At 45.6% G+C, this 27,935-nt stretch overlaps 2 protein-coding genes and 2 long non-coding RNA genes across 4 annotated transcripts in view; 2 read left to right on the top strand and 2 right to left on the bottom strand.

Moving 5' to 3' along the window:
- LOC135290251 (zinc finger protein 541-like) overlaps window positions 1–9,396 on the top strand; it is a 310,832-nt gene extending 301,436 nt beyond the window's left edge. Inside the window, exons 4-5 of the mRNA XM_064404150.1 lie at window positions 3,539–6,647; window positions 8,875–9,396. Coding sequence (XP_064260220.1) covers window positions 3,539–3,607 — 69 coding nt within the window. The 3' untranslated portion in view covers window positions 3,608–6,647; window positions 8,875–9,396. The remainder of the gene's footprint in view (window positions 1–3,538; window positions 6,648–8,874) is intronic.
- Window positions 9,397–10,016: 620 nt separating this feature from the next.
- LOC135291072 (serine/threonine-protein kinase PAK 3-like) lies at window positions 10,017–17,257 on the bottom strand. Its single transcript, XM_064405069.1, has 9 exons — window positions 17,083–17,257; window positions 16,065–16,128; window positions 14,216–14,264; window positions 12,971–13,083; window positions 12,330–12,447; window positions 11,592–11,691; window positions 10,983–11,179; window positions 10,269–10,406; window positions 10,017–10,120 (listed from the first exon to the last, which is right to left on the bottom strand). The coding sequence occupies exons 1-9, from the start codon at window positions 17,087–17,089 to the stop codon at window positions 10,031–10,033; spliced, it is 876 nt and encodes a 291-aa protein (XP_064261139.1). The 5' UTR covers window positions 17,090–17,257; the 3' UTR covers window positions 10,017–10,030.
- Window positions 17,258–17,490: 233 nt separating this feature from the next.
- On the bottom strand, window positions 17,491–19,274 carry LOC135290759 (uncharacterized). Its single transcript, XR_010353552.1, has 3 exons — window positions 18,656–19,274; window positions 18,132–18,254; window positions 17,491–17,613 (listed from the first exon to the last, which is right to left on the bottom strand). It is a non-coding gene; the product is annotated as an uncharacterized LOC135290759 (long non-coding RNA).
- Window positions 19,275–19,884: 610 nt separating this feature from the next.
- LOC135290758 (uncharacterized) lies at window positions 19,885–27,493 on the top strand. Its single transcript, XR_010353550.1, has 2 exons — window positions 19,885–20,011; window positions 21,030–27,493. It is a non-coding gene; the product is annotated as an uncharacterized LOC135290758 (long non-coding RNA).
- Window positions 27,494–27,935: the final 442 nt, after the last annotated feature.

The raw sequence follows: 27,935 nt of genomic DNA on the forward strand, positions 1-27,935 counted from the left end.
TTTGGTGTGACAAATATACCCATTCTATAATTAACAATTCATCTGTAGAAGACGGGTCCCACTGAAAAAGTAGTGCCTGGAAATGTGGGGATTTACCAAGAATAGCAAACTGGGAGGTTAGAGAGCAGTCAACGCGGTGTGCTTTTCGAGATGAGATAGCAGGTGCTACCTTTCGCAGCGCATCGTGGGCATCTGGGGTTAAGATGCACTGGGAAGTCAGGTCATGGCTCCCCTTCAGTAGGCTGAACAAGGGGCACAGCTCTTCTCTCGTGAGTCCAAGCAGTGGTCGGATCCAGGTGATGGAGCCACACAACTGTTGTATGTCCCTTAGCATTTGAGCCTTATCTTTGATGGAGACACTTTAGGGAATAATGGCTGGCTCACTGATTAGGAATCCAAGGTATTTCCATGGGGAGGTCTACTGGGTTTTTCAGGAGCCATATCAAAACCTGCATCTTCAACTGCTGTCATAGTCTTTCTGATCACTGTGTTAAGGTAAGTCTTGTCTTGGGAGCAAATTAAAATGTCGTCCATGTAATGTAGAATTATAGCTTCAGGGAAGGCTTTCCTGATTGGAGATAGAATCCCAGCCACAAACATTTGACATAAAACAGGGGAAGTTTTCATTCCCTGTGGTAATATGATCTAATTATATCTTTTAAAGGGTTCTTGACAGTTGATGATTGGTTTTGAAAATGCTAATTTGGGAGTGCGGGATGGAGAGGGATGTTGAATAAGCAGACTTTGATATCAAGGATTGTGAGCTGCCAGTCCCTGGGAAGCATAGAAGGTGAGGAGAGGCCTGGTTGCAAGGGGCCCATGTCTTCTAAAACATCATTTACTTTCCAAAAGTCTTGTAATAACCTCCATCTGTCTTTGCCAGGTTTTTTATAAAAAGACAGGGGTCAGGGGCTAGTTGATGGTACGATGTGTCCTTTTAATAACTGTTGTCACACTAGGGCGTGGAGTGCTTCTAATTTGTCATTTGGAAAGGCCCAATGATCCACCCACACAGGATCATACCCACAGGGAGGGATCATACCTTTTCCCACAGATGGACAACAGCCATATTGAGTGGTTTAGTTTTGATTTCTTTTTAATTCCCAAGGTTTCATTTTTTTCAACATTGTAATACAGCATCTCTATTCAAATCATTATACTTACCTTGCTTAATTAAATATTTATTAATTTTTTTCCCCCCCATAATATCAGAATGGGACAAAAGCATAGTAAGAACAACAAACAATTACAGAAATAGAGAATCTTCCCTGAGAATCTCTGAGAACCATGTTAAAACAATGGGAAGAACATCAACTTCCTAAAGACCCACAGTTGAAGATTTTGCATTGCATGTTAGAATGGCCAAAGAAGAAATTAAAACAAGGTCTTCGCTGGCCGAAGCATGGGTCTACCAGGATGTGGATTTGCAAAGTACTTTACAATTACGTCCAAAATAAATTAAATGCAGACTTGGATTGCAGCATGCGGAGGTCTGGTTTAAATATTGGAACATTGAAAAGGAAGTAGAAACAAATTCTCTCTGTAACGATCAATGATAAAGACACAACAAGGAAAACCAATCAACCAAGGTGGGACCCATTAAATTTCCTCCCCGCTACTGCACCTCCTAACAAACCAGCTGCAATTGCAGCTGAGTTGTTGGAGGCTTCAACGAGTCATGTAACTGAGAGGGCTGAAGAAGTTGAAAGTAGCATTGGGACATCAGAAGAAACGTATAATCTACCATCCTCCTCCAGGCAAATTACAAATTCAGCCATGTAGGAAGTTCCTTCCAATCAAGAAGGTCCAGGCTTCTTCACTTGAAGGAGAACCCTGGCGGTACAAAAATGTTCTTTCTGCTCCAACAGTAAAGATAAAACAAAGGTGCCACCCCTCAGAGAGGTCCCAATGGGGGATGCACAAGGTGGAATAGGATATGGAAATGCACCCCTCACCTCTTCAGAAGTGAGGCATTTTAGAAAGGAAATGGAGGTATCATTCAGTGACCCAGTAGGTTTGTCAGAACAATTTGACCAATTCTTAGGGCCTAGGATTTACCCTTGGGGAAAATGAAATTCAATAATGCAAACCCTTTTCTCTCCACAGGACAGAAAAGTTATTTAGACTTCAGGGATCAATATATGGGACAGAGAACATAATTTAGGACCAACTGGAGAGAAGAAATTACCATTAACAGATCTAGAATGGAACCCTAGCTCAGATGAGGGAAGAAAATGCATAGCAGAATACAGAACCCGAATTGTAAGGGGAATAAGAGGCAGTCCCCAGAGTTAATAACTTGAAGAAAGCCTTTGGTGATGAACAAGAAAAAGATGAGAGCCCAATTGACTGTATAACTCGCTTAAAGAATAACATCCAATTATATTCAGAAATAGATTTAGATAGTGAAGGAGGGAAGACAATGTTCTAGGTCCACTTTGTGTTACATTCTTGGCCTGACATAAAACGGAAATTAGAGAAATTAGATGCATGGCCAGAAAGGAGTTTAGATGAGTTATTAGCTGAAGCACAGTAAGTTTATGCCAGGTGAAATGAAGAGAAAATGAAGACTAAAGCTAAGATGATGGCTGCTGTCCAAATTCCTAAACCAATTAGGCAGGATGGGGAGAATATTCAATTAAAGAAACCTATTTGCTTTTATTGTAAGAAAGAAGAACATATGCAATCCTGCTGTTTTAAGACATTGAGGGACTTAAGAGATTCTCCAAGTGGAGAATCAACCCTCAGAGAACTGAGGGGGTCAGGGGCTCTTCTTCTTGGGGCACAAAAACCATCTTCAAGAGCCCTTGATAAAATCAAGGATAGGACCCCTAGAACAATTAATGGAATTTTTAGTAGACACAGGAGCAGAGAGATCTTGTGTAATTGAAAAACCAAATGGATGTGCCATAAGCAAAGACACTTTCAATATCTGTGCTGCTAAAGGGGAATCCTTCCCCATTCCCATCATTATGAATGTCACCATAAAGGGTAATGGACTAACCAGAAAAGGGAGATTTGTTTTTCTACCTCCAGCATGTAACAACTTAATTGGTCAGGAATTCCAGATACCTTTGAAAGCTGGAGTTCCACAAGAAGGAAGGATGAAGGTCAAATTGGTTACTTTATCCACACAAGATGAACAACTGATTAATCCTACAGTGTAGGCCCAACCAGGTCGCTGGGATAAAATGAACATTACACCCATTGTAATGAATCTCCTTCCAGACATTAAACCAGCAAAAGTACCCCAGCACCCCCTTACAAAGACCAAAAGGTATGGGCTAAAACCCATAATAACTGAACTTTGACATGATAATATACTAGAGCCATGTACTTCCACATACAACACCCCATTCTTGCTATTAAAAAGCCTGACAATAGTTACAGGCTAGTTCAAGACCTACGTGAAGTAAATAAAAGAGTGGAAGCTGTGTGCCCGTTAGTACAAAACCCTTACACCTTGTTAAGTTATCACCTACACACTCTTGGTTCTCAGTAACTGACCTGAAGGATGCATTTTGGTCATGCCCTGTAGATTCTCCTTCTAGACACCTGTTTGCCTTCACCTGGGAAGATCCAGACACTGGAAGGAAACAGCAGCTGACCAGGACCTGGCTACCCCAAGGGTACACGGAGTTGCCCACACTCTTCGGTCAGGCCTTGGAGAGCCTGTTCATTTCCTTTTCTCCACCCTCAGGAATACAAGTAACACAGTATGTAGATGACATACTACTCTCCAGAGAGCAAGAATCCACTGTAAAATTAGGCACCATTCAATTACTGAACCATCTAGGAGAGAATGGACTAAGAGTATCTAAATCCAAACTACAATTTGTTAAACCGAAGTAAAATATTTCGCACATGTAATTGGTCATGGTACCGAAAATTGAGTACTGAAAGGATAGAAGGAATTTTAAATTTACAACCTCCACAAAAAAAGAGCGAGGTTAGACAATTATTAGGCTTAAGGAGGTATTGTAGAATATGGATTGATGAATACACACAAAGTATCACAATTTTATATGAAAAATTAACTACATCAGAACCTATTAATTGGACCCAAGAGGATAATAAGAACTTAGAAAATTTAAAGCAAAAGATGATTCAGACCCCAGTTCTCTTTCTTCCTTCACTAGAAGAAGATTTTCACCTATATATTAAACCTATATAGGAATTACTTATGGGGTCTTGGCCCAAGAGTGGTCAGGATTTCATAAACCTGTAGCCTACTTGTCCATATTGTTGGTCCCTCTGTCCCAAGGATGGCAAACATGCATCCAATCAATCGCTGCAGCAGCCATCCTAGTAACAGCCAGGCAAAAACTTACATTTGAGAGAAATCTGATAGAATACATACCACACTCCATCCAAACCATTCTTAAACAACGAGCGGCCGAATGGCTAACAGACTCTCATATTATACAATATGGGAGCACCCTCATCCATTCCACAAATGTAACCCTGAAAACAATTACCCACACCAATCCCGCACAGTTCCTATGTGGAATTCCCCAAAAACAAGATCTCATGCACAACTGCATAGTTTTTATAAACCTGCAAACAAAAATTCAAGAAGACCTCCTAGAGAGCCCATTAGCTGAAGGAGAAATCCTGTTCATCGACGGATCATCAAGAGTAGTAAATGGAAAGAGGTGCTCTGGATACTCCATCAGAGATGGAAAACAACTGTACATGTTAGAAAAGGAAAACTACCACCTTCCTGGTCTGCCCAGGTATGTGAATTAGATGCTTTGGAAAAAGCATTGCACAGACTAGACAGAGCTATTGGAACCATTTATACAGACTCTAAATATGCATATGGAGTAGTCCACACATTCGGGAAAAGCTGGGCTGAAAGAGGGTTTCTCACATCTAAGGGCAAAGACATTTTACACAAAGAACTTATATTAAAAATTAGAGGCACTTAAGTTACCGAAAGAAATTGCAATGGTACGTGTTCCAGGTCATCAAAAGGGAACTCTGGAGAAACTAGAGGAAGCATCCTAGCAGACCATGCTGCAAAGGAGGCTGCTTTTGAGGGGGAAGTAAAGGTATACAGATTTTATCCAAGAGACACACCCGAGAGTACACTGGACAACACTCTTCCCATCCCTATTTTTAAAGACAGTGAAAAACAGAAACTCATATCACTAGGTGGAAAGGAAGATTCCGAGGGACGGTGGCATCTTCCTGATGGCTGCCAAATGTTAAATAAAGAGCTCACTCGAGAAATTTTACAGAACTTCCACCAATCCACGCACTGGGGATCTAAAGCTTTAGCAGGTCACTTTCTTCAAAATTTTGGATGTCAGGGAATTGATGAATTAGCTAACCAAATTACCATAGGTTGTATAATTTTCCAAAAAGTCAATAGAAAATTAATGAGGAGAACAAGACCTGGAGGAATTGAAATTGCAATTAGACCCTTCCAAAGTATTCAATTTGATTTCACAGAAATGCCCCATGTCCAAAGATGGAAGTATTTCTTAGTGATTGTAGATCACCTTACCAATGGGGTTGAAGCATTTCCAACTGTTAATGCCACTGCTCAAACAATAAGTAAGGTAATCCTAGAATAGATAGTCCCAAGATATGGAATTATAAATAACATTGATTCAGACCAAGGTACCCATTTTACATCATTAGTATTGCAACAATTGGCTCAATAATTTGGAATAACTTGGAAATTACATACCGCTGGCACCCTCAAAGTTCGGGAAGGGTAGAACGCATGAATCAGACTATTAGAACAACCTGGACCAAACTGATGTTAGAAATGAAGTGGACTTGGATAAAGTGCCTACCCCTTGCCCTTCTCAGAATCCAGAGCTAACCCAGAGCTGACTAAGGCTGTTCCCCATGTGAAATGTTATACGGGCTTCCCTATTTAGCCACCCCGCATCAAGTAACTGCCAAAGAGTGAGGAAATAGAAATATGCAAAGGTATATTCAAATGATTGCCCAGAATCTAAAAGACTTAAAGCAGAGAGGTCGTGTACCCCAGAACATTCCTTTAGACTTCTATTTACATAAGATATGCCCCGGAGAGTAGGTACTTCTTAAATGCTGGAAGGAACAATCCCTGACTCCATCAGGGGAAGGTCCTTTCCAAGTTCAACTGACCACAGAGACAGCCATCCGAGCACAGGAAAAAGGGTGCACTTCCATCAGCCGAGTAAAAGGTCCAGTAACACCACCACAAGATAACGAGAAACCTCCATGAACTACTCTCTACAACAGTCCTCCCCAGTGTTATCCCTGAAATTATTATATCAATTGTTATTCTCTCACTGTTTTACAGCAGAGAATCTAATGGTTATTGTACTTCCTATTTAACAAGTTATTACGAATTTTCAATTCCATTTCTCCACCAGTGAAGAGTATCATTTCCCTGAGAAAGTACTTTCCTCTCCAATAACTATATCTTTTTTTTTTTTTTTTTTTTTTTTAATTTCCTTGGGAGAAACAACATGAATAGAACCAAGGCCAGTTCCAGGTAGGACTTTCCTGCATCCAGGTACACTCCCATGACAACCAAGGGGTCTGAACCCAGTCGAAAAACCAGAGAGCTTGAAAGGTCTGCACCACCTATCAGAGAGTACCACGGCACTTCAATCTTCCCATTGACCCCTAGGGAATGGAAGGTGCGCCCTACTCCTCATACTCTCCCTCTGGATCCAGTAGATCCCCCTTGTCAGAGCCTGCGTCTACTGCCACCAATGCTAACATACAGTGTACCTGACCAAAGGAAACTCCTACCTCATAAAACACTCATTCCAGGCACATATTTATGTAAATCCCTTTTGTTATAATATGATGACACTGAGTAGATACTGACAATCAGGCAAAAAACAGTGGATTGGTAGAAATATTGGAAATGCAAACCAGAAAAGGAATGGAAAGTGCCCTGATCAAGAGATTTGGCTATATGTCAAATTTAATTATATAACGAAAAAGAAGGATTTGTTAAAAAGGAAAACTTATGATGTTGATTTGATTCGAGAAATTGTAATAACTGAAAGGGGGAAACAAAAGGGGGACAATCCATTAGCTACCGATAAAAACTTATTTATTGTTTTAGCAGAACAAATTAGTAAAAATCGAAATATAACCAATTGTTGGGTTTGTGGAGGCACCTTCAAATCAGAAGCCTGGCCTCAGCAAGGAGTCAGTACTGGACCCCTCAAATGACTTAAACTAAATTATTTCCCCTCCCAAACTCCAAGAGATCAAGACAATTGGCTATTGAGGGACACAGTTCTTGGAGAAGAATGTATCTGGAGAAAAGGAAAAAGATACACTGAGGAAGTTGTAGAAACTACCTGTAAAAGATATTTACTAACTGAGGATCACAAGACGTGGTGGATACTGAACGAACCACATACCTTTTGGTCAAAGAAGAAAATCAGAAACAAGAACTGCATATTACATCCCAATGAACAACTTTATCAGTGCTGGGACCCTAAAAGTCAGCCTTATTCAGTATTACCCCAAGTTTCTAAGCATTGGACCTCCACTTTTATCACTCCTTCACATTTTTGGGAGGCCCCCCACGGTTTATACTGGAATTGTGGGCAAAGAGCATATTCTAAACTCCCTTCTCACTGGTGTGGCAATTGTACCTTAGGAGCAATACGACCTAGCCCCTTTCTACTATCAGAAGCAGCTGGAAACCAGCTAGGAGTTCCCCTAGATGATAAATTAAAGAGACAAAAAAGATATGAAATAGGGGGAATGCAACAATGGGGCGAGGAAGAGTGGGCCACCAGAGACAATTTTAGAAACTTACGGACCTGCCACTTGGGCTCAGGATGGGAGCTGGGGCTATCAAACTCCCATTTACATGCTAAATCGCATTATTGGACTATAAGCCCTGATTCACGTCATATCTAATCAGGCCAAGAGTGCAATTGATTTTTTCAACGCCCAACAGAAGCAAATGAAAACAGCTGTATATCAAAACTCTTTAGCTCTAGATTATTTATTAGCCAAAGAGGGTGGAATATGCGGCAATTTCAACACATCAGACTGTTGTCTGCATATTGATGACCATGGTGAAACTATTACTAAAATTACCCAAAACATCAGAAAGCTTACACATGTTCCAGTCCGGTTTTCCCTCACTACACCTGAATAGTGGAAAAACATGTTCTCTGGGGAGTGGTGGAAGAAAGCCTTAATTATTTTTGGAGTTTCCTTAGTTAGCCTTCTCTTTCTCCCCTGCTTAATCCCATGTTTCATTCATCTAATTACCTCAGTAGTACAAAGCATGTTCGCTAGTCAAAATCTTCAAACGAGCCAACATTCTATGCCTACTGTCAAGAAAATCATAAATCTCAATCCAATCAAAAGCGATAGGAAAACGGGTAAAAAGGCCCAGCAAGTTTAGATTAATTTTAAACAATTAAACACTATCAACAAAGAACTTTTACATTTATGTAAATGCAAAAGCCAACGACTAACATAAGAGAAAGAGGGAGGAACTGTCATTTATAAAATCCCTTACATGGCTTTTGCATTTGTGACTGGTTTATATTTGTAACTGTTAATTAGCTTTTGCATTTATAATTGTTTAAAGTTACTAGTTTGAACAAATAAAAGTGTTCAAATTAATGAAGTAAATAATATAAAATCATTATCAAGTTATACTAGCTATTCAGTAGATCCCAACTGAATGTTTAACAGTCCTGTTAAAATAGCTAGCAAAATAAGAACTATATTATTTTTATAATCCTTTGTTCTTAACCTAATTACATTATTTGTAAATTTAATTATCTCTTTTTAGTAGCCTTATACTTTCAAAGGTCCCAGTGCAGTTTCCTCTCACCAACAGCATGCAGCATTTTACAGACAATTTCTAACCCACTCCAGGTTGAACTGGTAACTTGATGCCACAGCAATGGTGCATACTAATGAGAGAGCTTCCCATCAAAAACCTCAGAGATATCATCCCACCCCAGTGACAGCACACTCTGGGAAAGAAGATCTTACCTCATCATCTACTAGCACCAATCACCAGAGACTGTGGGGGCAGGACTGCAAGTACAGACTGAGGGGATCGAGAACATCAAAGGGGCAGCCTGGCCTGAAGAGCTGTCTTTGCTGTCTTTTACTGTTCCTGGGACTGTGACTTAGCTACAGCAGGGGACCCCACACTGCAGATTTTGGTCAATATCTCTTTTTAGAGACCTTTTTCCAGATTTGAGGGCAGACTAAGTGCATTCACTGCAATGCCCTTGGGTTCTTGCCTTGGGGCCAAACACCAGTTCAGCTAGAGATTTCCTCAATTCTTGGGCTTGGGACTTTATCCTTTTTTCTTTCTTTCCTTTCTTCTTTTTCCTTACCTCCCTTTTTGTTTTTCCCCTTTAAATAAACACCCTATTTTTGTTCAAATCGCCAAAGCTGTATCTTTTTACCACATTCAGCAAATTTTCAGACTTCATGCCAGCTCCTTGGAGCAAAGCATGAAATTACTCCACCAAGGCAAGTATGTGTAGTACTCCCTTGTGTTGGCATCAGTTCCCGTGGCAGAACTTGTCTTCCCACTGGACACTCACCTGCACCTGAGCCTGTGGAGAAGCCCGGCTCCCTCCCCCTCTGCCCACAGCAACACAGACACTCCCAACCTTTCCCAAGAGCTGCAACACAACCACAGGCACAGCAGCATCCCCAGCAGTGACACCACTGCTCTGCTCCATTCTGCCCTGCCCTGCTCCTCTAGTCACAGCTGCAAGCCTGTATCTCCACAAGAGGCTGTGACCTGGAGGCGAGGAAGGAATAGGATCTTCGCTCACAAACCGTGCCACAAACCCCATCCATGGGTCTTCCCACATAGCAGAAACACCTGACCATTCAGAAGCAAATTTAGAGCTTATTCACAGGGTGAGAACAAAAGGAAGCTTCCAACACGAAGGGTTTATTTATTTATTATAGTATTTATTCTGACTATCACTCATAACAAACTACAAACTACAAGCTATAAACTACAAACTACAACTGCAAACAGCAACAAAGGCCTCCTCCAGGGCTAGAATCTGCTGTCAGCCATGAACTGCTGCGTGGCCATGATCAGAGGCGTCAGGGTGGAGACTGGCTTGGCTGATGTTACAAACGGATGCTGCCCAAAGAGAAAAAGAAGCAATGAACTTCTACTTTCCCCACAGGCTGAAGCAGGCTTTCTCTGGCTACCAGAAAGATACAGAAAGGAGGGCATTCTGTGCACCTCTCTCTCCACATCCAGGACCTGCAGCCGCTTTGCCTTTTACCTGCAGAAGTTCCTGGGCAGACCAGCGCCTGTCCTCGTCCCTCTCCAGGCAGCAGTGCAGAAAGTCTCGCAGCCACGCCGACTGCTGCCTGGGCTTCTGCAGCTTCGGGGGGGCCCCGGTGCTTATCAGCTGTTGAACCTAGAGAAGAAGGAAATGCCACACTCTACCTGTCTCCTTTGCACCCCAAACTGCTCACACAGACCCCACTGGACAAGCTCCACTCTCCAGTGGCACTTTACTCCCTGCCACAGGGTGGCAGATACCTTTCCTACCCCTACTAAAACTACCCAAAGCCAGAGGCAGCCATAGCCAGTCCAGTAGGCAAAGGCTCTTGCCTTGACCCCTGATTTCACTGGATGATGGAAGTAGCAGCAACTCCATCAGCAAAAGCACACTTTGCTTCACACAGCCTCTACAAGTGATATGGAAGACTGACTTTTGTCCAACTCTTCTATTTCCAAGGATTATTCCATAAAATGCAGCTCAGCACTGCTCACTGCTCCCTTAGGCAAAGCTTCTGCCAAGCAAAAGGCATCCTGATTTTTAGGTCCTGTTCATGCACAAAAATGGCAAGGGGATGATATGGCCAAGAAGCACAAGAGAGTGTGCAGCCTGGAACCTATCATTTTCAGGTGTTGGCAAGCTTCCCAGGCAGAAGAATGGGAGCAGATTTTGTTAGGGTGACAGCAGTGTCTGAGAGCAGCTGCAGCGTACCGTGCGGGAGGTTTTCATCAGGTACGGAGGCGCTCCTTCCACCATCTCGATCCCCACGATGCCAAAGGACCAGATGTCCACTTTGGGGCCGTAGGGCTTCCTGGTGAAAATTTCTGGCGCCATCCAGTAAGTAGTCCCAACAGCTGATCTCCATTTGTTCTGCTCGGTGGTGAGCTGAGCAGCAAGGCCAAAATCAGCTGAGGAGGAAAAACCACTCTGATCAAGCCAGCGTGACTTAGGAAAGCAAACAAAAGAAATCCCCACTGGACCAATGTCCAAGAAGGCAGTGTGGAACCCAGCTGTAAAGGGGCCATTCCTCGAGCCTGCAGCTGAGGAAATACAGAATTGGCCACTTAGCAAAAGCCCCCAGTTTCAGGCAATGGCTTTTAGTCCCCTGAAGCTATTAGACTGTAACTGCCTTGCTTGGGAAGGGACACACACAACCCAAAGCCACTCCTGGGCCCTTCTTCCCTGCACCTTGTGGCTGTGCTCTGTGCTTGCAGCAGGGCAGCCTGCACTGCCACAGGCCCCACTGCAGGGAACTGGAGCCACCCAAAGGCAGCCCCACACCGCAGCCCGCCACGGCTGAGCCTGGCCAGCAACACCCACCCAACTTGACTGATCCATCCAAGCCCAGGAGAATGTTGTGGCTTTTGATATCGCGGTGGATCACTTGATTGGAGTGCAGGAAATCCAGGCCTTGCAGGCACTGAGAGAGGAAAAAGAAACACGAGCCTAAGTGGACTTCATCCCACAGGCAGCAAAGTGGCACATCTGCAACACTGACTTCCTGGGAGATGGTGAGCCATGGCAGGACAGGCTGCTGGCAAGGGCAGGAGCCTGCTGCTCCACCACGAGAACAGCAGTGCCTTTCTAAGGGAGGGTGTGTTTGCTTCTGAAAGAGAAAGGGCAATTGTTCCTCTGGCCAGTGCCCTGCAAACACAGGCTGAAGGAGCCCTGCTGCAGTGGCTGTGCTCTCTGCAGCCAGACAGCAGTGGATGCCTTTGCAAACACCACTTTGGGTGCAAGGCTCTCCTTTGAGGCTGAGCTCTGGGAGACTCCTGTGAGTATCTCTTTGTCTTTGCCCCTTGCTTCACTTTGCGCCACCAGTGCCTTTGCCCTTACAGGGAAGGAATGCAGCACATACAGGCTCCAGGCAAGTGTTTAGAGAGGCAAAGACAAACACACTAGAAGAAGGGCAGGGACAGTGGCAGGCACTTCAGATGCTCTTGCTACTGCCAAGGACATAAGAGAAAGGCTTGGAAGATGAAATCTCTCCTCTCCTTATCACCCATTTGGAAGGACCATCCCAACCAAGCCATGGGAAGCACAAGTGCCATCCCTTACCTCCCGAGAGACAGCTGCTATCTCTCCTTCTGCCATGTGAGTCTCCCTGATGACATCATGTAAAGAACCTCCGTCCATGTATTCCATCACTAGCCAGAGTTCCTCGTCCACCAGGTAGCTGAAAGGAGCAAACAACAGCCTGGAGATGAATGCACGCACTTACACAACCTGATGGATTCTTGTTTCTGTGTCTCTCTCAGAGGAACACAGGAGGAAGTAAGTAGTCATTCACTATGGTCTACAGGGCTTGAACTCTGAGCAGTCTAAAACACTGCTCGGTATCCACACCAATGCAACAGGCCAAGGGAAATACAATAGACAGTGCTTTGTCAGCACTTCAGACCCGGGGGAAAAATCAACCCCCAAACCCAACAAAACAATGTGGTGAGAGAACAGGAACTTGGAGGCTGTTGGCTCAGTAAGACAGGGCCAAGTCCTGTCTTTGAAAGCGTCCTTCACACTAGGTATGCCAGGAAAGATGAATGCAGCCCCAATGCAATCTCCTCCCAAGATGCTGTAGATCAGCCCAGGAACAGGAATTAACAGCTCCATCCTCTTTTGCCAGCGCCCAAAGCAGTGGTTGAACCTCTGGCATGCAGGATGTGAATGATCTTTCATGGCAGGACAGCAGAACCACTCACCTGTCTACATAGTTCACAAGGTTGGCATTCTTAGTGCCACGCATGACCTGGATTTCATTCAGGCACAGCTCGCTGCTGCTCTCTTGCAGGAGACTAATTTTCTTGATGGCCACCTAAAACAACATGGAAAGCCATGAACCAAAGAAGCATGTGGCACAGGTCCACAAGGGGAAGATGGAGACAGTGATTATGGGACAGTAGCCCCAGCTGGGCTGGGCCAAACTGCCTTGTGACTGGACATCAGACCCCGTGCTTGGGAACCTCCCAGGACAGAGAGACAGATATCCTTTGCCCTGTAAACATGGTCTAAGCTCTCCACATCAAAGCTCTAACAACACTCACTGTGCCCACAGTCTTCCCCCAGGGCCTTACTTTATCAATCCCATCGTCATTGACACATCTCTTGCAAGCAGGAAGCCATTTTTGTGCTGGTAAAAATGGAGCAAAACTGCTGGGAAACCTTGGGCACTTCCAGGGGGCTTGATCATTACTCCAGCAACCACTGGCACTCTCCATTGCACAACTACAAAGCAAACTTTTACAGACATGACAGATAAAATGGTGTCCTATGAAAATCATGAGGGTTATTCCCCCTAAGAAATACAACCCTACATATTTCACGGAAAAAAATGCTGTGATGATGAAAACATCATTAAGGACACCTCCAAAAAAGACAATCCTAGCACTTCCTCACTTCAGGAATTTGCATTTTATTCCACTAAAATACTTTACTTCACACCACTAATATTAGCAATTACTGCCTGACTGTAAAAAGAAATAAGCCATGCCTTGATCCTCTAGGGATATATCCCAGGCTCTGAGCAGGGCTTAGGCCCTTGAGAGACTCCTTGCACACCTCTCTCTCTAAGCACAGATCCCAAGGGCAGCACTACAGGTGGCTGCAGAACTACCAGCACCATTCCCATGTATTGGCTAACAGCCAGAAATGAGAATTCAGGAATGCTGCAGCCCCAAAGAGCAGTGCCATGCTCTGAGACACCACCTGGGCACTTAGACCCAGCCCTGTGTCCTCCTCTGAAAGACACCGCTTGGCCTCCTTGCATCCTCTGGGGCAGCTGAGAAGGACAAAATCTGTCCCCACTGTATTTGGCAGGCAGACACTGCTCTGCACTCCATTTGCCTTTGCAGCAAAGCTCTGCTGGCGAGACAAAGCTCAGCCACAGCTCACAGCAGAGGGGAGGGCACTCGAGAGCTGCAGAAGCTGCGGCACTGCTTGAGGCTTACCTCTTCTCCTGTGGCAGTCTCCACTGCCATGCACACAGTGCCGAAACCCCTAGAAACAAAACAGCAGCGGAGAAAGAAGAAGTCCTTTAGTCCCTGCAAGTGCAAAACACTGCAGCCCAACGGGAAAAAAGTCCTGGGGAAAACAGTAAATGGAACACGACAGATTCTTCTATGGGTCTTTTCTCCCTTTTCTCTTTCTCTATCTGTGCATGTGTCTGATTCTTCCACAAATTTGCCAGTTGGGTCTCCTTACACCTCTCCTTGGAGTTCTGTCTGCCAAACTCAAGCAGCCACAGATCCCTTCTCCAGCTTGCAAGGACAATAGTGTCCAGCCACAGCCAGAGCAGGCAAAGCCTTCCATTGCTGCACACACAAATGGAGAAGTCCTCAAAACACAGGATCCTTAGGCAGCTGTGTTCTGGGTCCAGAGCCATTGGCAGCTGCTTCTCTTCTGTGCACAAGACACTGGAAAGACTCCACTCTTCTGGTGACTTCTTGTACATTTGGCTTCTGTTCTGGGGTGACGTTATGATGCTTGTACCCCCAGTCACCTGTTCTGTTTATGCTGGATGTTATATTCTGTGCCTCCAACACTGTATCAGACAGTAGGGGCCGGGAGAAGAGGGAGCACAGTTTTGTTATCAGCTGCACTCTCCCCCGCAGTCTGCTGGAACACAGAACTCCCGTGTTGTTGTCTGGGCACAGACGGGGCTGAACACCACACTCCTTTTGCTTTTTAGTTAGTTTAGCTAGCTAAGGCAGTCTGAGTTTTCCCTTTACTGTTTTTCTTTCCCTTTTCTTGGAACCATTTGAACCTGCTCCAGACTGGGACCCAGCAAAACACCGAGAGCTCACACTTTGTAGCCCACCAGGGCCTACTCTGCAGCCTTTCCCAGCACTGGAGAATGACAACCCCCAGGAGAGACTTTCTGAACTTGCCATCTCTTCAGAGCAGGAAATGAGTTTTGTCATCCATGATTGTTCATTTTGTATGCTGGGAAGTGCTTTGCCTGTTAAACAAACAACTTCTTTCCACTTCTCTCCAAGGAAATTGTTCCCTAATCGGCTGGGGGAAGTGGCCACGTGGGTTTGCTTTCTGGAGGTTTCCTGCCAAATTCACCCTGAATCAGGACAGCCTACCCAGAGAAAATGCTGCAAGTCAATCCCATCTACAGTCAGCAGAGCTTGCTTTCAAGGGGAGCAGTTTGGTGGATTCTTTGCAGCAAAGGCCTAAAGCCCACAGGATCCACGAGGGGTCTGCCATCAGGCAGATGATGGTTTTTCCTCTAGGGTGCATTGGCACTGGGCATTCCCCCGAATCTTTGTCTTTTGCCATCTCAGCCACAAAAGAGAGCTGCTGCTTTCATTTCTGCTTTTGGCTTCCTAGACTAGGTGGTGGTCATCCTGACCACTGAATCTTGTTTTCAGCAAAATACTGGAAAGAAATGTTACTGAGAGCTGTTCCCTGACAGCTGTCAGCTGCTACCTTGACCTTTGAGGCAATGAGGTTTCTCCTCATTTCATTCCCACGTATTCTGTACTGTTTCAAGACACTCAAAAATTATTTCTCCTACGAAAAGCGGCAAACAGGTGCAAACACACTTGAGGGACAGGAGAGCTGCCAGGTGCTGCTCTTTGCCGCAGACAAGACATTTCCAGCATCCAGGTGCCTCTGCTGTGCCTTTGGACCACAGCTATAAATGCTGGCCAGCACTGAGAGATCACCTGGCATCATCTTAACGCAGTGTCTGAACAGCTTTGGAGCTTGCCTGATGTCACTCTGGGGAGATGGGACACCAGCAAAACACACGGCCCCTCCCTTTGAAGAAGGAACTGTGGCTGCACTCACCCTTTGCCAATAGTCTCCAGTTCTGTGTATTTAGCCTCAGGATCTCCCTCGCTCACCAGCATCTCTGTAAAAATCCCAAGGAAAGATGCTCACTTCAAAACAGATCCCACTCTGCAGCAGGTCACAAAGGCAGCCCCACTCTCCGGGACACTGGGCCCTTTCAACTCAGTCAGTCGGGAAACAACAACACCACCGCACCAGCACCACCTCAAAAACAGCAGCAGCAAGACAAGCAGCCCTGCAGCACAGATGGCCTGCACAAAACTAAAAGTCTAAAGTAAAATCTAAGCACACAGAGAAACAGTCAGAGGAGACAGGGATCAGAAAACTCTAACCAAGAGAAGTGATTGTTGTCTATAAACATTAAGGGCAGCAGGAAAAACAAAACCTTCCTGTTCTTGGCAATGAACACTCTGCCACATTCAACACAAGCTTTCATCCTTGCAAACATCAAAGGCATCTTGGGTTCTGGAATCAATTTTTGTCATCAGCTGCCCTCTCCAGAACAGGAAGAATATTGCAAAGTGCTTCCAGCAGAGCCCAGATCTCCAGCTTTAAGCAGGACTTTGCCTAAACAATGCCCTTCAGCCTTTCAGGAGCAGCAGCTCATGTTATAAGCTACTGTGATGGCCTTAGGAATGAAGTCCCTCAGCCTTTAGGACAGGCTGAGTGCTGGAGATGACCTTGGCCGTGCCCACAGCAGCTGGGCCCCGCAGGAGCTCCTTGAGGCCTACTCATTCGCGAGGTCACAGCCTCCTGCTCAGCCAGAAACAATCTCTGCTTGGCCTTTTGCCCACAGGGAAGCTCAGGCAAAGCCAAACCAGGCTGAGCTGCTCTCAGAGGCAGGAGCAACACCCCGCTGATCCCTCACCACCTCAGAGCACAACAACAGGGCCTGTGTGGAGGAGGCCTCAGGACCTGGCACTCAGCTGAGCAGGAGCAGGAGGTGGGACAGCTCACGCCAACACACGCACACACAAGGCACTGCTCCTGCACACAAGGATCACAAAGGACCTACTCAGCATGGCCAGGCACTTGTCCTCTGTCCTCTCTCACTGCTGCTCTCTGCTGCCAGACGAGCTGGTCGTGCTCCAGGTGCACGAGCTGCTCGTGCTTGAGCTTCCAGCCTGAGCACTGGAGCCTTCTCCCGAGCCTTCAGCTGCAGCTCGTGCAGGTGCCAGGACAGAAGAGGTGGAGCTCTGGGACAAGAAATGAATTTGGGTTACAAATGCGCCTGGCAGAGATGCCCCTCCCATCCCATTTCAAATGCAAGCCCCTAGGAAGATGCTGCTGGCCACACCCAGGGCTCTTCACCTCTCAGCTTGTGCAGCTTGCTTCAACAGCTCAAGGCACAAAATCCAAAGGCTGCTTTTACATGACGGACAAAATGACACCAAAGACGCTGCTATCCAAAGCAGGCACTTACTGGTGTTGTTTGCTCCAGCTGTGGGCTGACAGCAGGGCCAGTTTCTTTGGCACCTCCCTCCTCTTCAGCCTCTTCCTCAGGTACAGAGGCAGCCAGAGCAGGTGCTGACGTTGCCCTTGTGCTCTGTGGACAGACAGCAGCATGAGGGACAGGAAAGAACCTGTCATTCACCACCTCACCTATATTCAGCTACAGGCCCTGCTGCTGCTCAGCTCTTCCTTTAGCTACTGACTTTAGCTGCTCTGTGGGGAGGGCCAGGTCCCTGCTGGGGACAGTGCCACCTCATATCCTGCAAGCTTGTGAACTGCATCTTTGCACTGCTCTCCTCACAGGGGACAGGGAGCCTGCACAGCCACTGGCCACCAAGGGCCTCACTTGTACCCCAGGAGCATCCAAAGACATCCTAATGCTACCTCTTGTCTCTTGCTAAGACAAATTCACAGCCCCTTTCAGAACAGTAGGAAGCTGGTGCATAAACAATCCAAGTTCCACTCCTCTTTTCCAGGCCCCACTGACTGGGGGAAGGGCTGGAAAGATTCTGGCCCACAGCATCTTCAGCCAGGCACAGGAGGTGCTGTCTGATCAGAAACTTGCAGCTATGCTTTGCTCCAGCCACAGCATGACCCAGAGCTGCCACTTACTGATGCTGGATGCTCAGGCCCTGCAGTGGCAGCAGGCACAGTTTGGGGAGCATCTTCCTCCCCTCTGGCCTCTTCTGCAGGAAGACACGCAGCCAGATGATCCTCTGAGGTTGGTGTTGGGCTCTGCAGACAGACAGCAGCGTGAGGGACAAGTGACCTTTTCTATGTTCAGCTCTAGACCCAGATGCACTAAGGAGAAATCATCTGCAGAGAAATGGGATTCTAAGTTGTTCCCACTGAAGTGAAAAGGCACAATTAGATGGGACTGCACTCTCTTGTGCAGGACAAATTCCATCATGGCTTAAATCACAAAGCAACCCCACTTCCAGCTGCTTAAAAGCTCTGAAAAGGAATTGGAGAAAACAGCCTGGGCTCCTCCTGCTGCTGCTGCTCTTGCTGCAAAGAGCCTGGACTGTAGTTTCATTCATCCAACCAGGCTGGCACTGGACTGCAACAGGCCCAGCTCACAGCTTGCTCCACAATTGTCAAATGCTACCAAAGCCAGAGGCTCCTTTCCCACTCACCCAAAGACCGGATTCTCTCCAGGCACGGGTGATGTGACCTGCAACACACAAGGGAAAAACAACCAGATGCTGTAAGAAAACTGCCTGTGCTGGGCAAGCCCACAAAAAGTCAACCCAAAGACAGAGCATTCTGCTTTCACTACACCACTCCAGCTGCAACCCCTGTGTCACACAGCAAGCAAGGCAACAGCACAAAATACTTCCTTGTCCTCCATGGCCACTCAACCCATAGAAACTTGAGACTCAGAAAGGCCCAGTGGTTCTGTAACAATCATTGCTTCTGCCCCACCCCACCCAGCAGGAGCTACAGCTCCTCCATTTCCTGTGCTTCAGTTTTCTCAAGAGATTGCATGCAGCAATTGCCATGAGCTCACTGGAGCCTTTCCCCAGAAAAGCTTCAGCCAAGTGCCCCTTAGCCAGGGTGGCAGCTCTATCGTGACACAGCACAGGAACAGCTCCAGGGTTCAGGAGCATACAAGAACTCCTCTGAAATGTCTATCTCAGAGGCCTTTTCCAAGCTGATTCTGTGACTTCATCACAGAACAAATGGCTCTTTTAGTGTGCAGGAAGTGTCAAGGTCCACAGGCACATGCTGGGATGAGGGAATATAGACAAGAAGACTTGAACTGAGGGACTTCCCTTAGTCCTGGAGAGCAGTGCACAGCTTTTACAAGGACTCCTGACAAGCTCTCCCACTCTTCCTATCCTGGAAGTTTTCTTCCTTGAGCCAGCAAACTGAGGAGACTAAACTCCATAGCCACAGGCTGTGCCATGGGAGGAGTGAAGCCCCTGCAGGCCACATTACAAATGCTGCCCACTCCCCACTGGCTAGAGACACCCCCTCTTAGCTGGAGCTGTTGACAGTGGCTTTACCCAACCAAAGGCCTCTTTGTGGCATTTTGGTTTCCATATGCTGCAACATCTACTTACGTGCCAGGTGGGTGAGAAAGTACCCAGAATAAGCCACGGAAAAAGCCGTGCAAACTGCAGCACACACTCCCTCCATGGCTCGAGCAGCGCTGCTCAAGTCTGTACCAGACAACGCCTGTGGGAAAATCAAAAATACTCTGAGTCCTGCTGGCAGAGACCTCGTCGATCAACAGGTTCTGCCCGCAGTGAGCGTGCCACAGAGCTGCTCTGCACACTGAGCCCTTCCGGGCCTTGGCACAGCAACTTTGCCTTGACAACGCCGGGATGCGGCCGCTGACATCACAATAGCAGCGCCCTAGGCTGGATTGTGAATTCATGCATAGAACCAGACCTGCTCTACACCTAATGCCAAAAAAAGCCTGCAAAGTTCTCCTCTGCTACAAAGCAACACAAAAAGCCCTCCTAGTCCATCACCTGTTGCTCAAGGCATGTAAGAGTAGAAACACACTGAGCCCCTAGAGCCCACACTGAGAAGCTGAACACTGAGAAGGGACCAGGATGTGAGGAACCACATTAGTGTTCTGTGGCCACTTTCTGCTGAGCAAAAACCAGAAGGCTGGTTCCTTTGTTCTAGAAATCAGAAAAAAATGAGAAGCACTGCTTTAATTCCATTTAAAGGTTTCTCCTAGGTACAGAGACATGGTCATGGATCTTTCTGTACTATTTATTCAAAACATTTTACATCATAGCCATGGGTGTGATTTCAGCAGGGAAATGCCATAACAGCAAATGCAAGGAGGATCGTTCTGTCTGACTCACTCTAGCAGGGAGGCCTTGGGACCAAAGCACCACCACCATTTTTCCCCCCATTTTTCTCCTTCCACAATATTGGTCAGGAGGCAGGGCTGAGATGGGTGTCACGGAAGTGGCAGCTCTGACACGCAGCTGAAACCATCAGGGCCAGTGTGGCATGTGGAACTGTTTTTCCACTCCAGTAGAACCAGGCAAGCCAGAGTGGTGACACTGATCCCAAGTGAGTCCAGCCAAGCCAAGTGGAGCCCAGCAGGGTGGTAGGAAGAGGCAGTGAAGTGGCAGATCCCATTCCCACACACATGCCCAGCGTGGCAGACTGATTGCAGCGGCAGTGCCAAACAGAGCTCTGCAGGGACAGAGAGACACCCATCACCATCGCCACTGCCACCATCCCTGCTGCAGAGAGGAAGCAGGAAACTGCCACTGCAGGTGCACAGCTGCTCCAGGCAGCACCAGCAGCCCCCATCTACCATCAGAACCATTCTGTAAGCCCTTGCCATAGTGTCTTTGTTCCAGGGGCCCCATGTGACACTTCACCTTTGTTGCTTAAGCCATTACTCCTTTTGCACAAGTTTCTTCTTATTGTTGTGCACTGTGGTTTTTTTTTTCCTCACTACATTTCTAACTTTAACGTTTTCAGTCTTTCATCTATTGTTTTTTTCCGTTGTTCCCCTCCATTTTCATGAAGAAGGGGAGAGAGGAGAGGCTTTACAAGGACTACCTCAAGAAGAGGACATAGAATGGAGGGAAGGCCTTCGAAAGAATAAACAACCCTCATGCTGCCGCTTTTGCAAGGAATAAATGTCCAAGTTTCTTAGTATCCAGACACAAATCTGTGGAGTCTTGACAGCCAAGAAGCACAGGAACCTGGACACCTTGTTGTGAGAGACTAGAGGAGATTGCTGGCTCAACACTTTTCAGGGGCTTGTATGTGGGGAAGGGGGCAGATCAAGCCTTGCTCTGGTGAGGCGATGCCCCACTCGGCACGCCCCACACCCCCAGGCCTGTATCCCAGCCCAGCAGCGGCCACTGATCCCTGGCACACCAGAGGCAATGCTCCACACCTGTGTCTGGAGCCCCTAACCCAGCTCCTAAATGGCCAGGTGAGTGGGAGCCCCATGTGGGGGAAGGCCCCAGGAGAGCCAAACGCTATTTACCTTGGGATATGTGGCCACCACATGTCTTGATCCTACCTCTTCTTGGAATTTCTATCAGCTGAACACCACTGGAACCAGGAGTGATAGCTATGTTGGTTCCTTTCTGTCATTCTCTCTTTCTCTTTCTTCTCCCTTTTCCCTGCTCTCAGATGTTTGAGTAATTTAAAATCTTAACAGGCTTAATGATCTAAATCTAACTCAATTAACACATTTTGTTTGGTTGATTGGGCTAAGTTAATGCTTTGTAAAATATTCTCTGTTATGTTTAATTTTTTTACCTTTCAAGTTCTCTGATTTTTGAAAGTTGACAGTGAAGGGTTTTTTGTTGTTCCAATCTCTTGAGAACATCTCATCAGTATTTTTCCTGCTTTTCTATCTCAAGAGTACAGGAACAAGTTTAAGTCCTTTTACAGTGTCCCACAGAGCAACATTTTTGGGGCCTTACATTTTAATTGGCACAGCAGGCAGGGTACTCTTGAGGTGACTTGAGCCTTTTATACAGCATTAAGTGCTCGTGCCATAATAAAGGAGAAAAAAATTTTCAGTCAAAGCTGCTCTTTTCTGGCAGGAAAGTAATGGATTTGCACCCAGAAACTGATCTGAACTGCTCTCCACTGACACACTTGCTAAAAGCTTATATAGAAAACTTGTCCAGCCCTAAAGAGAGATGGGGACGGAGAGAAACTAGCACCATCCACAGTTTCTTCTGGAGAAAACATGAACTTTTTTAGAAGAAAATTAAAAACTCCCAGTAAAGGACCATGCCTGGTATCCATATGCATGGAGGATTGACTCAGAGCTGTATGGTGCCCATCAGCTAGAAAAGGAGCTTGTCCTGGGTTGACTATATGATGCTTTTATCCCCAATTGTCTTGTTCTGTTTATACCGAATAATAAGTTTTACACCTTTAAGTCTCTCTTCCAGACAGTGAAGAGGGGAGGGAAGAAGCGCGCAGTTTGTTTTCAGACTGCTCTCACTCCTCCACATTCCTGCTCCTGGACTGTGTTGTCTGCGGATGGACAGACAGCCGGACAGAGCTCCTTTTTTCCCTTTTCCTTGCTTTTAGTTAGTTTTAGCTAGCTGAGGCAAAGAAGTTCTCCGGATTGTGATTTTTTTCCTTTTTTCTTGGACCTGTTCAAGCCTGCTCTGGACTGAACACCCAGAAGAGCACCGGCAGCTCCACCTGTGGCCCCTGGCCGGGCCTGGGCCGCGGCGTTTCCAGCACCAGAGACTGGTCAAAGACTGAGTGAGCCGAGCTGCAACCCAGGGAGGGGACTGTTCTGAGTTTGCTTTTCCTTGGATTGTTTAATATTGTTTTATTGTTTAATATTGTTTGGTTTCTATTGCTTAATAAACAGGTTTCTTTCCACTTTTCTCCAAGGAGATATCTTCTCCCGAACTGGTTGGAGGGGGGAGGGGCAATTGAATCTGCTTTTGTAGAGAAGCCCCTTTGGGGGTTATCTCCCAAACTTGCCCTAAACCAGGACAGAGCTGCATCAGCTGAAAATTGCTGTGCCTGAAACAATAGCCAGCCTCAGGCCAGAGCAGGAATTGAATGCCAGGATGAAGCCAGCCCCCAAACCATGAGAAACCAGTGAAACACGCTCCTCCAAAGCCAAAGAGCTTTAGAGTTGCAATTTAACACTGCTGGGGAAGGTCTGGAAGCAGTGTTTTCCAGACTCCAGGAACAGCCAGGCCTTCCTGACTGCAAGGTCAGCCCCACAGCCCTTGGGAGGGCTTTAGTGCCTCAAAGTCCAACCCCGCCCCTAACCCTAAACTCTCCCCACCCCTACAAAATACTGAGGCAGGATGCCCCAAAAGTGATGTCACCTTCCTCTGCTCCCGGGAGGAGAGGTTCGGCTCTGCAAAGCCAATCTTCTTCCCTCCTTCTCATCCCAAGCCCTTCCTGCTGATAAAGAAGGAATTGGCTTATCAGGATGCAGTGTCTGGCAGTGATACCTCATTCTGCAACAGAAGTGGTAGAATTACATGAGAAAATTAGAAATGATCCCAAAGAAAATGAAATGGAGAATGTTTTGCGAATTGGATTTGGGGAAATGAAATAGAACTTTTGGAGAAGGAAGCACATGGTGAAAATCCCTGGTCTTTTGCCCGGGGAACAACCTGTGATGTGACAAGTTTGGACCCCTTGCAGGGGAGAGAACCCCATGCAATGCATGAGAAACAGTTGATGCCCGTTGACCTTCCTCTGTGTTATTGTAAGTTACTTCAACATTTAAGGATCAAAACTGAGAAAACAAAATCTTGGCACCACCTCCAAAAAGTTATGGTTGTTGATAGAAGGTGGTGGATTGAAGTATCTCCAGAGGCTCTCTGGAAAGAAAATGGGGATTAAATGGGGACTCAGTTTCCCTGGATTCTTAATGAAGCTTTGCAAACTGCTCCTGCCCTGCCTCCTTCTGGCAGCCCTGGCTATTGAGCCTTGTCTGCCACCAGAGGCTGGAGGCTGAAATGCTGCTGCTAGAGCATAACCCTTAGGAGAAAATGCTTTTATCATCAAAAAGTTTGATGATAGTGCAAGTTTGTTGTTTTGGTCTCAATAACAAGCCTGAATGTTCAAGAACATCCTCACTAGTCAGGAGACTGGGTGTACATCCAGACCTGGAATGGAGAGCCACTTAACCAGAAGTGGAAAGGACTTTTGATCCCATGGCTGTGAGATTTACAGCTGGACACTCCTAAATTATGTGATTAAAGTTAGCTCTGGACACATGGAATTCTATTGGACAGTCCAGTAAATGTAACTCTGCTGCAAATAAAGCTGCAATGGAACATTTCTAAAGTGAAAAACATTAAATGTTTTCTCTTTCTGCCCATTTCCAGAGCAGTGTCCCTGATATGGCAGCAAGGCTGTTTGTTCCTGAATTAGTCAACCATCCTGGCAGGACCATGTACCTAATGACTACAATAGCAAGTATGGCCTTGAGTGCCAGAGGGGTAAGAGACCAAGAAAGAAAAGAGAGCCATGTCTGTAGGAGTGTGCACCCTAACGGCAGAGTGGCAAAACTAGCCTTTGTCCCCCAGAAAAGGAAAGAAGGCCAGAAGTTTCTCTCAAGGATTAGGTGAAAAGCCACCTCATGGGACCTCAGGGACTTCACCAAATACTTGAGGACATCTAATTGGATAGAAGCCAAAAAGTGCCGCTTGATCCATCAGGGAGAAAAAGAAGAGAAGAAAAGAGCTAAGTGCTTTTGTGAGGTGTTTTTACCAGGAGCGGACTGCTGCACCTGGCTCGAGTTTTCCTCTTTGTTATTATGCCTTTTATTCAACCTTTTTGTTTCTAACACTGCAGCAGAAGTCATCCTGCTAATTTTATGCCTCCAGAGTAATAGATTAGCTGTCCTTGGGTGTATTATATTTCTTTTGAGGGCTTATGAGACCTGGCTAAGAAAAAGAAACATAATAGAGCAGAGCTGGGCAGCAGCTGGGGGTACTACAGTGCACTCACAGCCACCTGCCAATGCAGCTAGCCAAAACTAAAACAAGCAAACAGAAGCAAAACCAAACAGACCAACCCTCAAATAATTTTTAAAAACTAAAAAAAAAAAAAACAAAAAAAAAAAAAAAACACCAACAAAAAAACCAAACACTACAGGTGCTTGGCCTAATGGCCTGGTTACTAATAACCTAAGAAAACAACTATTAAAGGTGACACCTGGGACACCAGCTGGCCAGAGCCAATTCCCAGCTATCCCATAACTTGCCTTTCTGTGCAAGCACAGAGGTTTCAGTTGCCCACCTTTCAGAGAGAGGAGCCTGCCAGACCAGGTTGAACATTCAGCAATGTCTACTTGAATGATCTAAAGCTTCCAGTCCAGAAGCCCAAGCTTATGAAGTGTGATTCTTCCTTTAATTTCCTAGATTCAAAACTGATTCTTCAGATCTATGCATGAGACAGTTCTCCAGATCTACTGAGGACATGGAATGGTTTGGAAAGCAAACTAAGGAACAAGGCACAAACCCAAATTTTATAGGACCAGGGAGAAAATGCTAAGAGCAAAAAGGGCAATTGTGTTTTTATTCCATCCTTATTAGCTATAACTTGCAATTGCTGTGGGGTAATTAAGAGTTTATTCAGGTTGACAACTTGAGTCAAAAGTTTATTTCATTCCTGAAGCTGCAGACTTGAAATGCTTCAAGTTCTTCCATCCCAGGGGAATCCTGTATGCAAAATACTTGAAAACACATTTTTTATCAGAAAGAAAAAGAGATTTAAGCGTTGTTGCAAGTGTTTTATATATTCATAGAAATCTCAAACTACTAGGTTAATTCCTGAAACTATTTTTATCTTTTGCTCTTGTGCTTATTGTTGTCTTATTTGATATTCTCTTACTGCTTGTAACCCACACTAATCCTATCTCACTGCATGCAATAATAAAGCAAAGAATTACCTAAGGGATGAAAAGAAGGCATTCCTCACTATCTTGCATAAGGATGAAAACCGAACATTTCAAAGACTTCAACAACTCATTTCTCTGAATAGGAGCAAAGAAATAAAAGGCAGCAAGCTTTAACCACTCCACAAATTCCAGCTCAAGTAAGAAGCTCACAAAGGGCACTAAGGCAGGGAGACATGTGGACACATGCACACCATCACCTCATCTGACAAAAATGAACCTGTTTCACAGCACCAGGCAGTTCATAGAGCCAAACTCCTTCTCCAGCCCCATGGGAAAGCAGTGTCAAGGCACAGGAACTGGGAAGTGTCCCAGGATGCAGAGATAATGCTGCCAGCATTTGAGCCTGCAGCACTGGCTCAGACACACTGAAGTTCAGCTGTTGCTGTGCAGCAGTTTCTTCACACTGCTAAGTTTCATGGGGCTGGCTGTATTTTTCACAGCAGCCACTTCAGTACTGGACTGGTGTAGTGAAAAGTTCTGGAGTTCTGTTTCCTCTCTTGTAAATTCCTATTTCTCTTCTTCTTTAGGACACCCACAACTTGAGACACCTCAAGAGGCAGCATTGAATTGCAAGCAGTTCCCAAAGCGAGCTTGTAAAATATGCTCCGTGTTTAGATTATGTAATATGGGGATTTCAAAACTCTGTATTTCCAAAAACCGTTATTTTTCCAGTTAAAAATGCCTGTCAATTAAAAAGCTTAAACTTGGCCAATTTTAACTGCAGAGGAGAATACTCTCTGTCCCAGACCACCACCCAAACACACCTTTGGTTGGATACAGCTCTTGGACCTTTTGGGTAGCTTGACTACAGAATTCAAACATTCTAGAACAGGGGTACAAATACAAATCCTTATGTAAACGTCTGGAAGCAACTAGGAAGTTGTTGGGATGTTCTCATTCTGTAGGAAGAATTAACACAGCAGTAATAGAAATCACCTTTCTCCAGAAGCAGCTCTCACAGCTAGCACACTTCAGACTGCAGCACAAGCAGTTCCTAGGTGTGGAATCTAGTTGTGACATGCCACCAATAGCATGTGGAACTGCTGCAGGAAAACACCACAGACACGTTTTCTTCTTTTTTTCTTTCAGTTCCAAAGGGAGTCATAAAACCTGGCTGGCTGCCTGGGTAACTATGTTAACACTAAAAACACTGACCAGGAGAAATGATTGCAATCACACCACTAGAATCTTTCCCGGAGGAGGGCAATCCTACAGATCAGTGCATGGTCAAATTGGCCCAGAATTCTCATAATGTCCATCTACTCTGGATACCCTTACTTGGCATTTTTGTTTCTCAGCCCTCACAGAACTGAGAGCTGAGAAAAAGAGAAAAAAACAAGAACAGTCCTTGGGTAAGGGCAATACTGGACTGTCAGGAACTAAAAATAGTTGATAGCATCTGTATCAGGCATTGTTTTTTTACTCTCTACCAGCATCCATTTCAGGTATCCTGATAGCATGATTTAGGATTTTGCAGCTAAATACAATGGGCTGCAATTTGAGACGCCTACAAAAAATAAAACCTTATCAGACTGGTTTTTCACCTAGGTGACAGGTGCAAATTAGAAAATGAAAGGGCCTAGAGATAATTTTAGAAAAATATAGTATTTGCATCAGATTCCAAGGGCATAGAGATGTTGGAGCAGCAAGGAAATGCTCCCAGAAATGTTTGTCTAGCCTGAAGAGACCAGCTAGCCAGAGGAACATGAGAGAGCCACTTCTTTTAAAATGTGTACATTACTGAATGCAAGATCCATTGGCCCTTTCAGCTTCTGTTTGCAACAAAAAGTAAGATATTAACTTGTGTTTATGATGACTATAATTGGACTTCAATGTTGTTGAGATACTCTAAGAGCAAAATACAAAGAAACTGCATTCCATGCCAGTAAATGCAGCATTTAGAGTAGCAACTAAATAGTCCTATCTTAGAATTAAATGTTCAGTTCTTCATAAATGCAGTACCTAAACCAGTTAAATCCCACCTACACTCCAGACATCCACCTATACCTGCTTGTGTA

The sequence above is a fragment of the Passer domesticus genome, chromosome Z (genome assembly GCF_036417665.1).
Source record: "Passer domesticus isolate bPasDom1 chromosome Z, bPasDom1.hap1, whole genome shotgun sequence".
NCBI classification, from domain to species: domain Eukaryota; kingdom Metazoa; phylum Chordata; class Aves; order Passeriformes; family Passeridae; genus Passer; species Passer domesticus.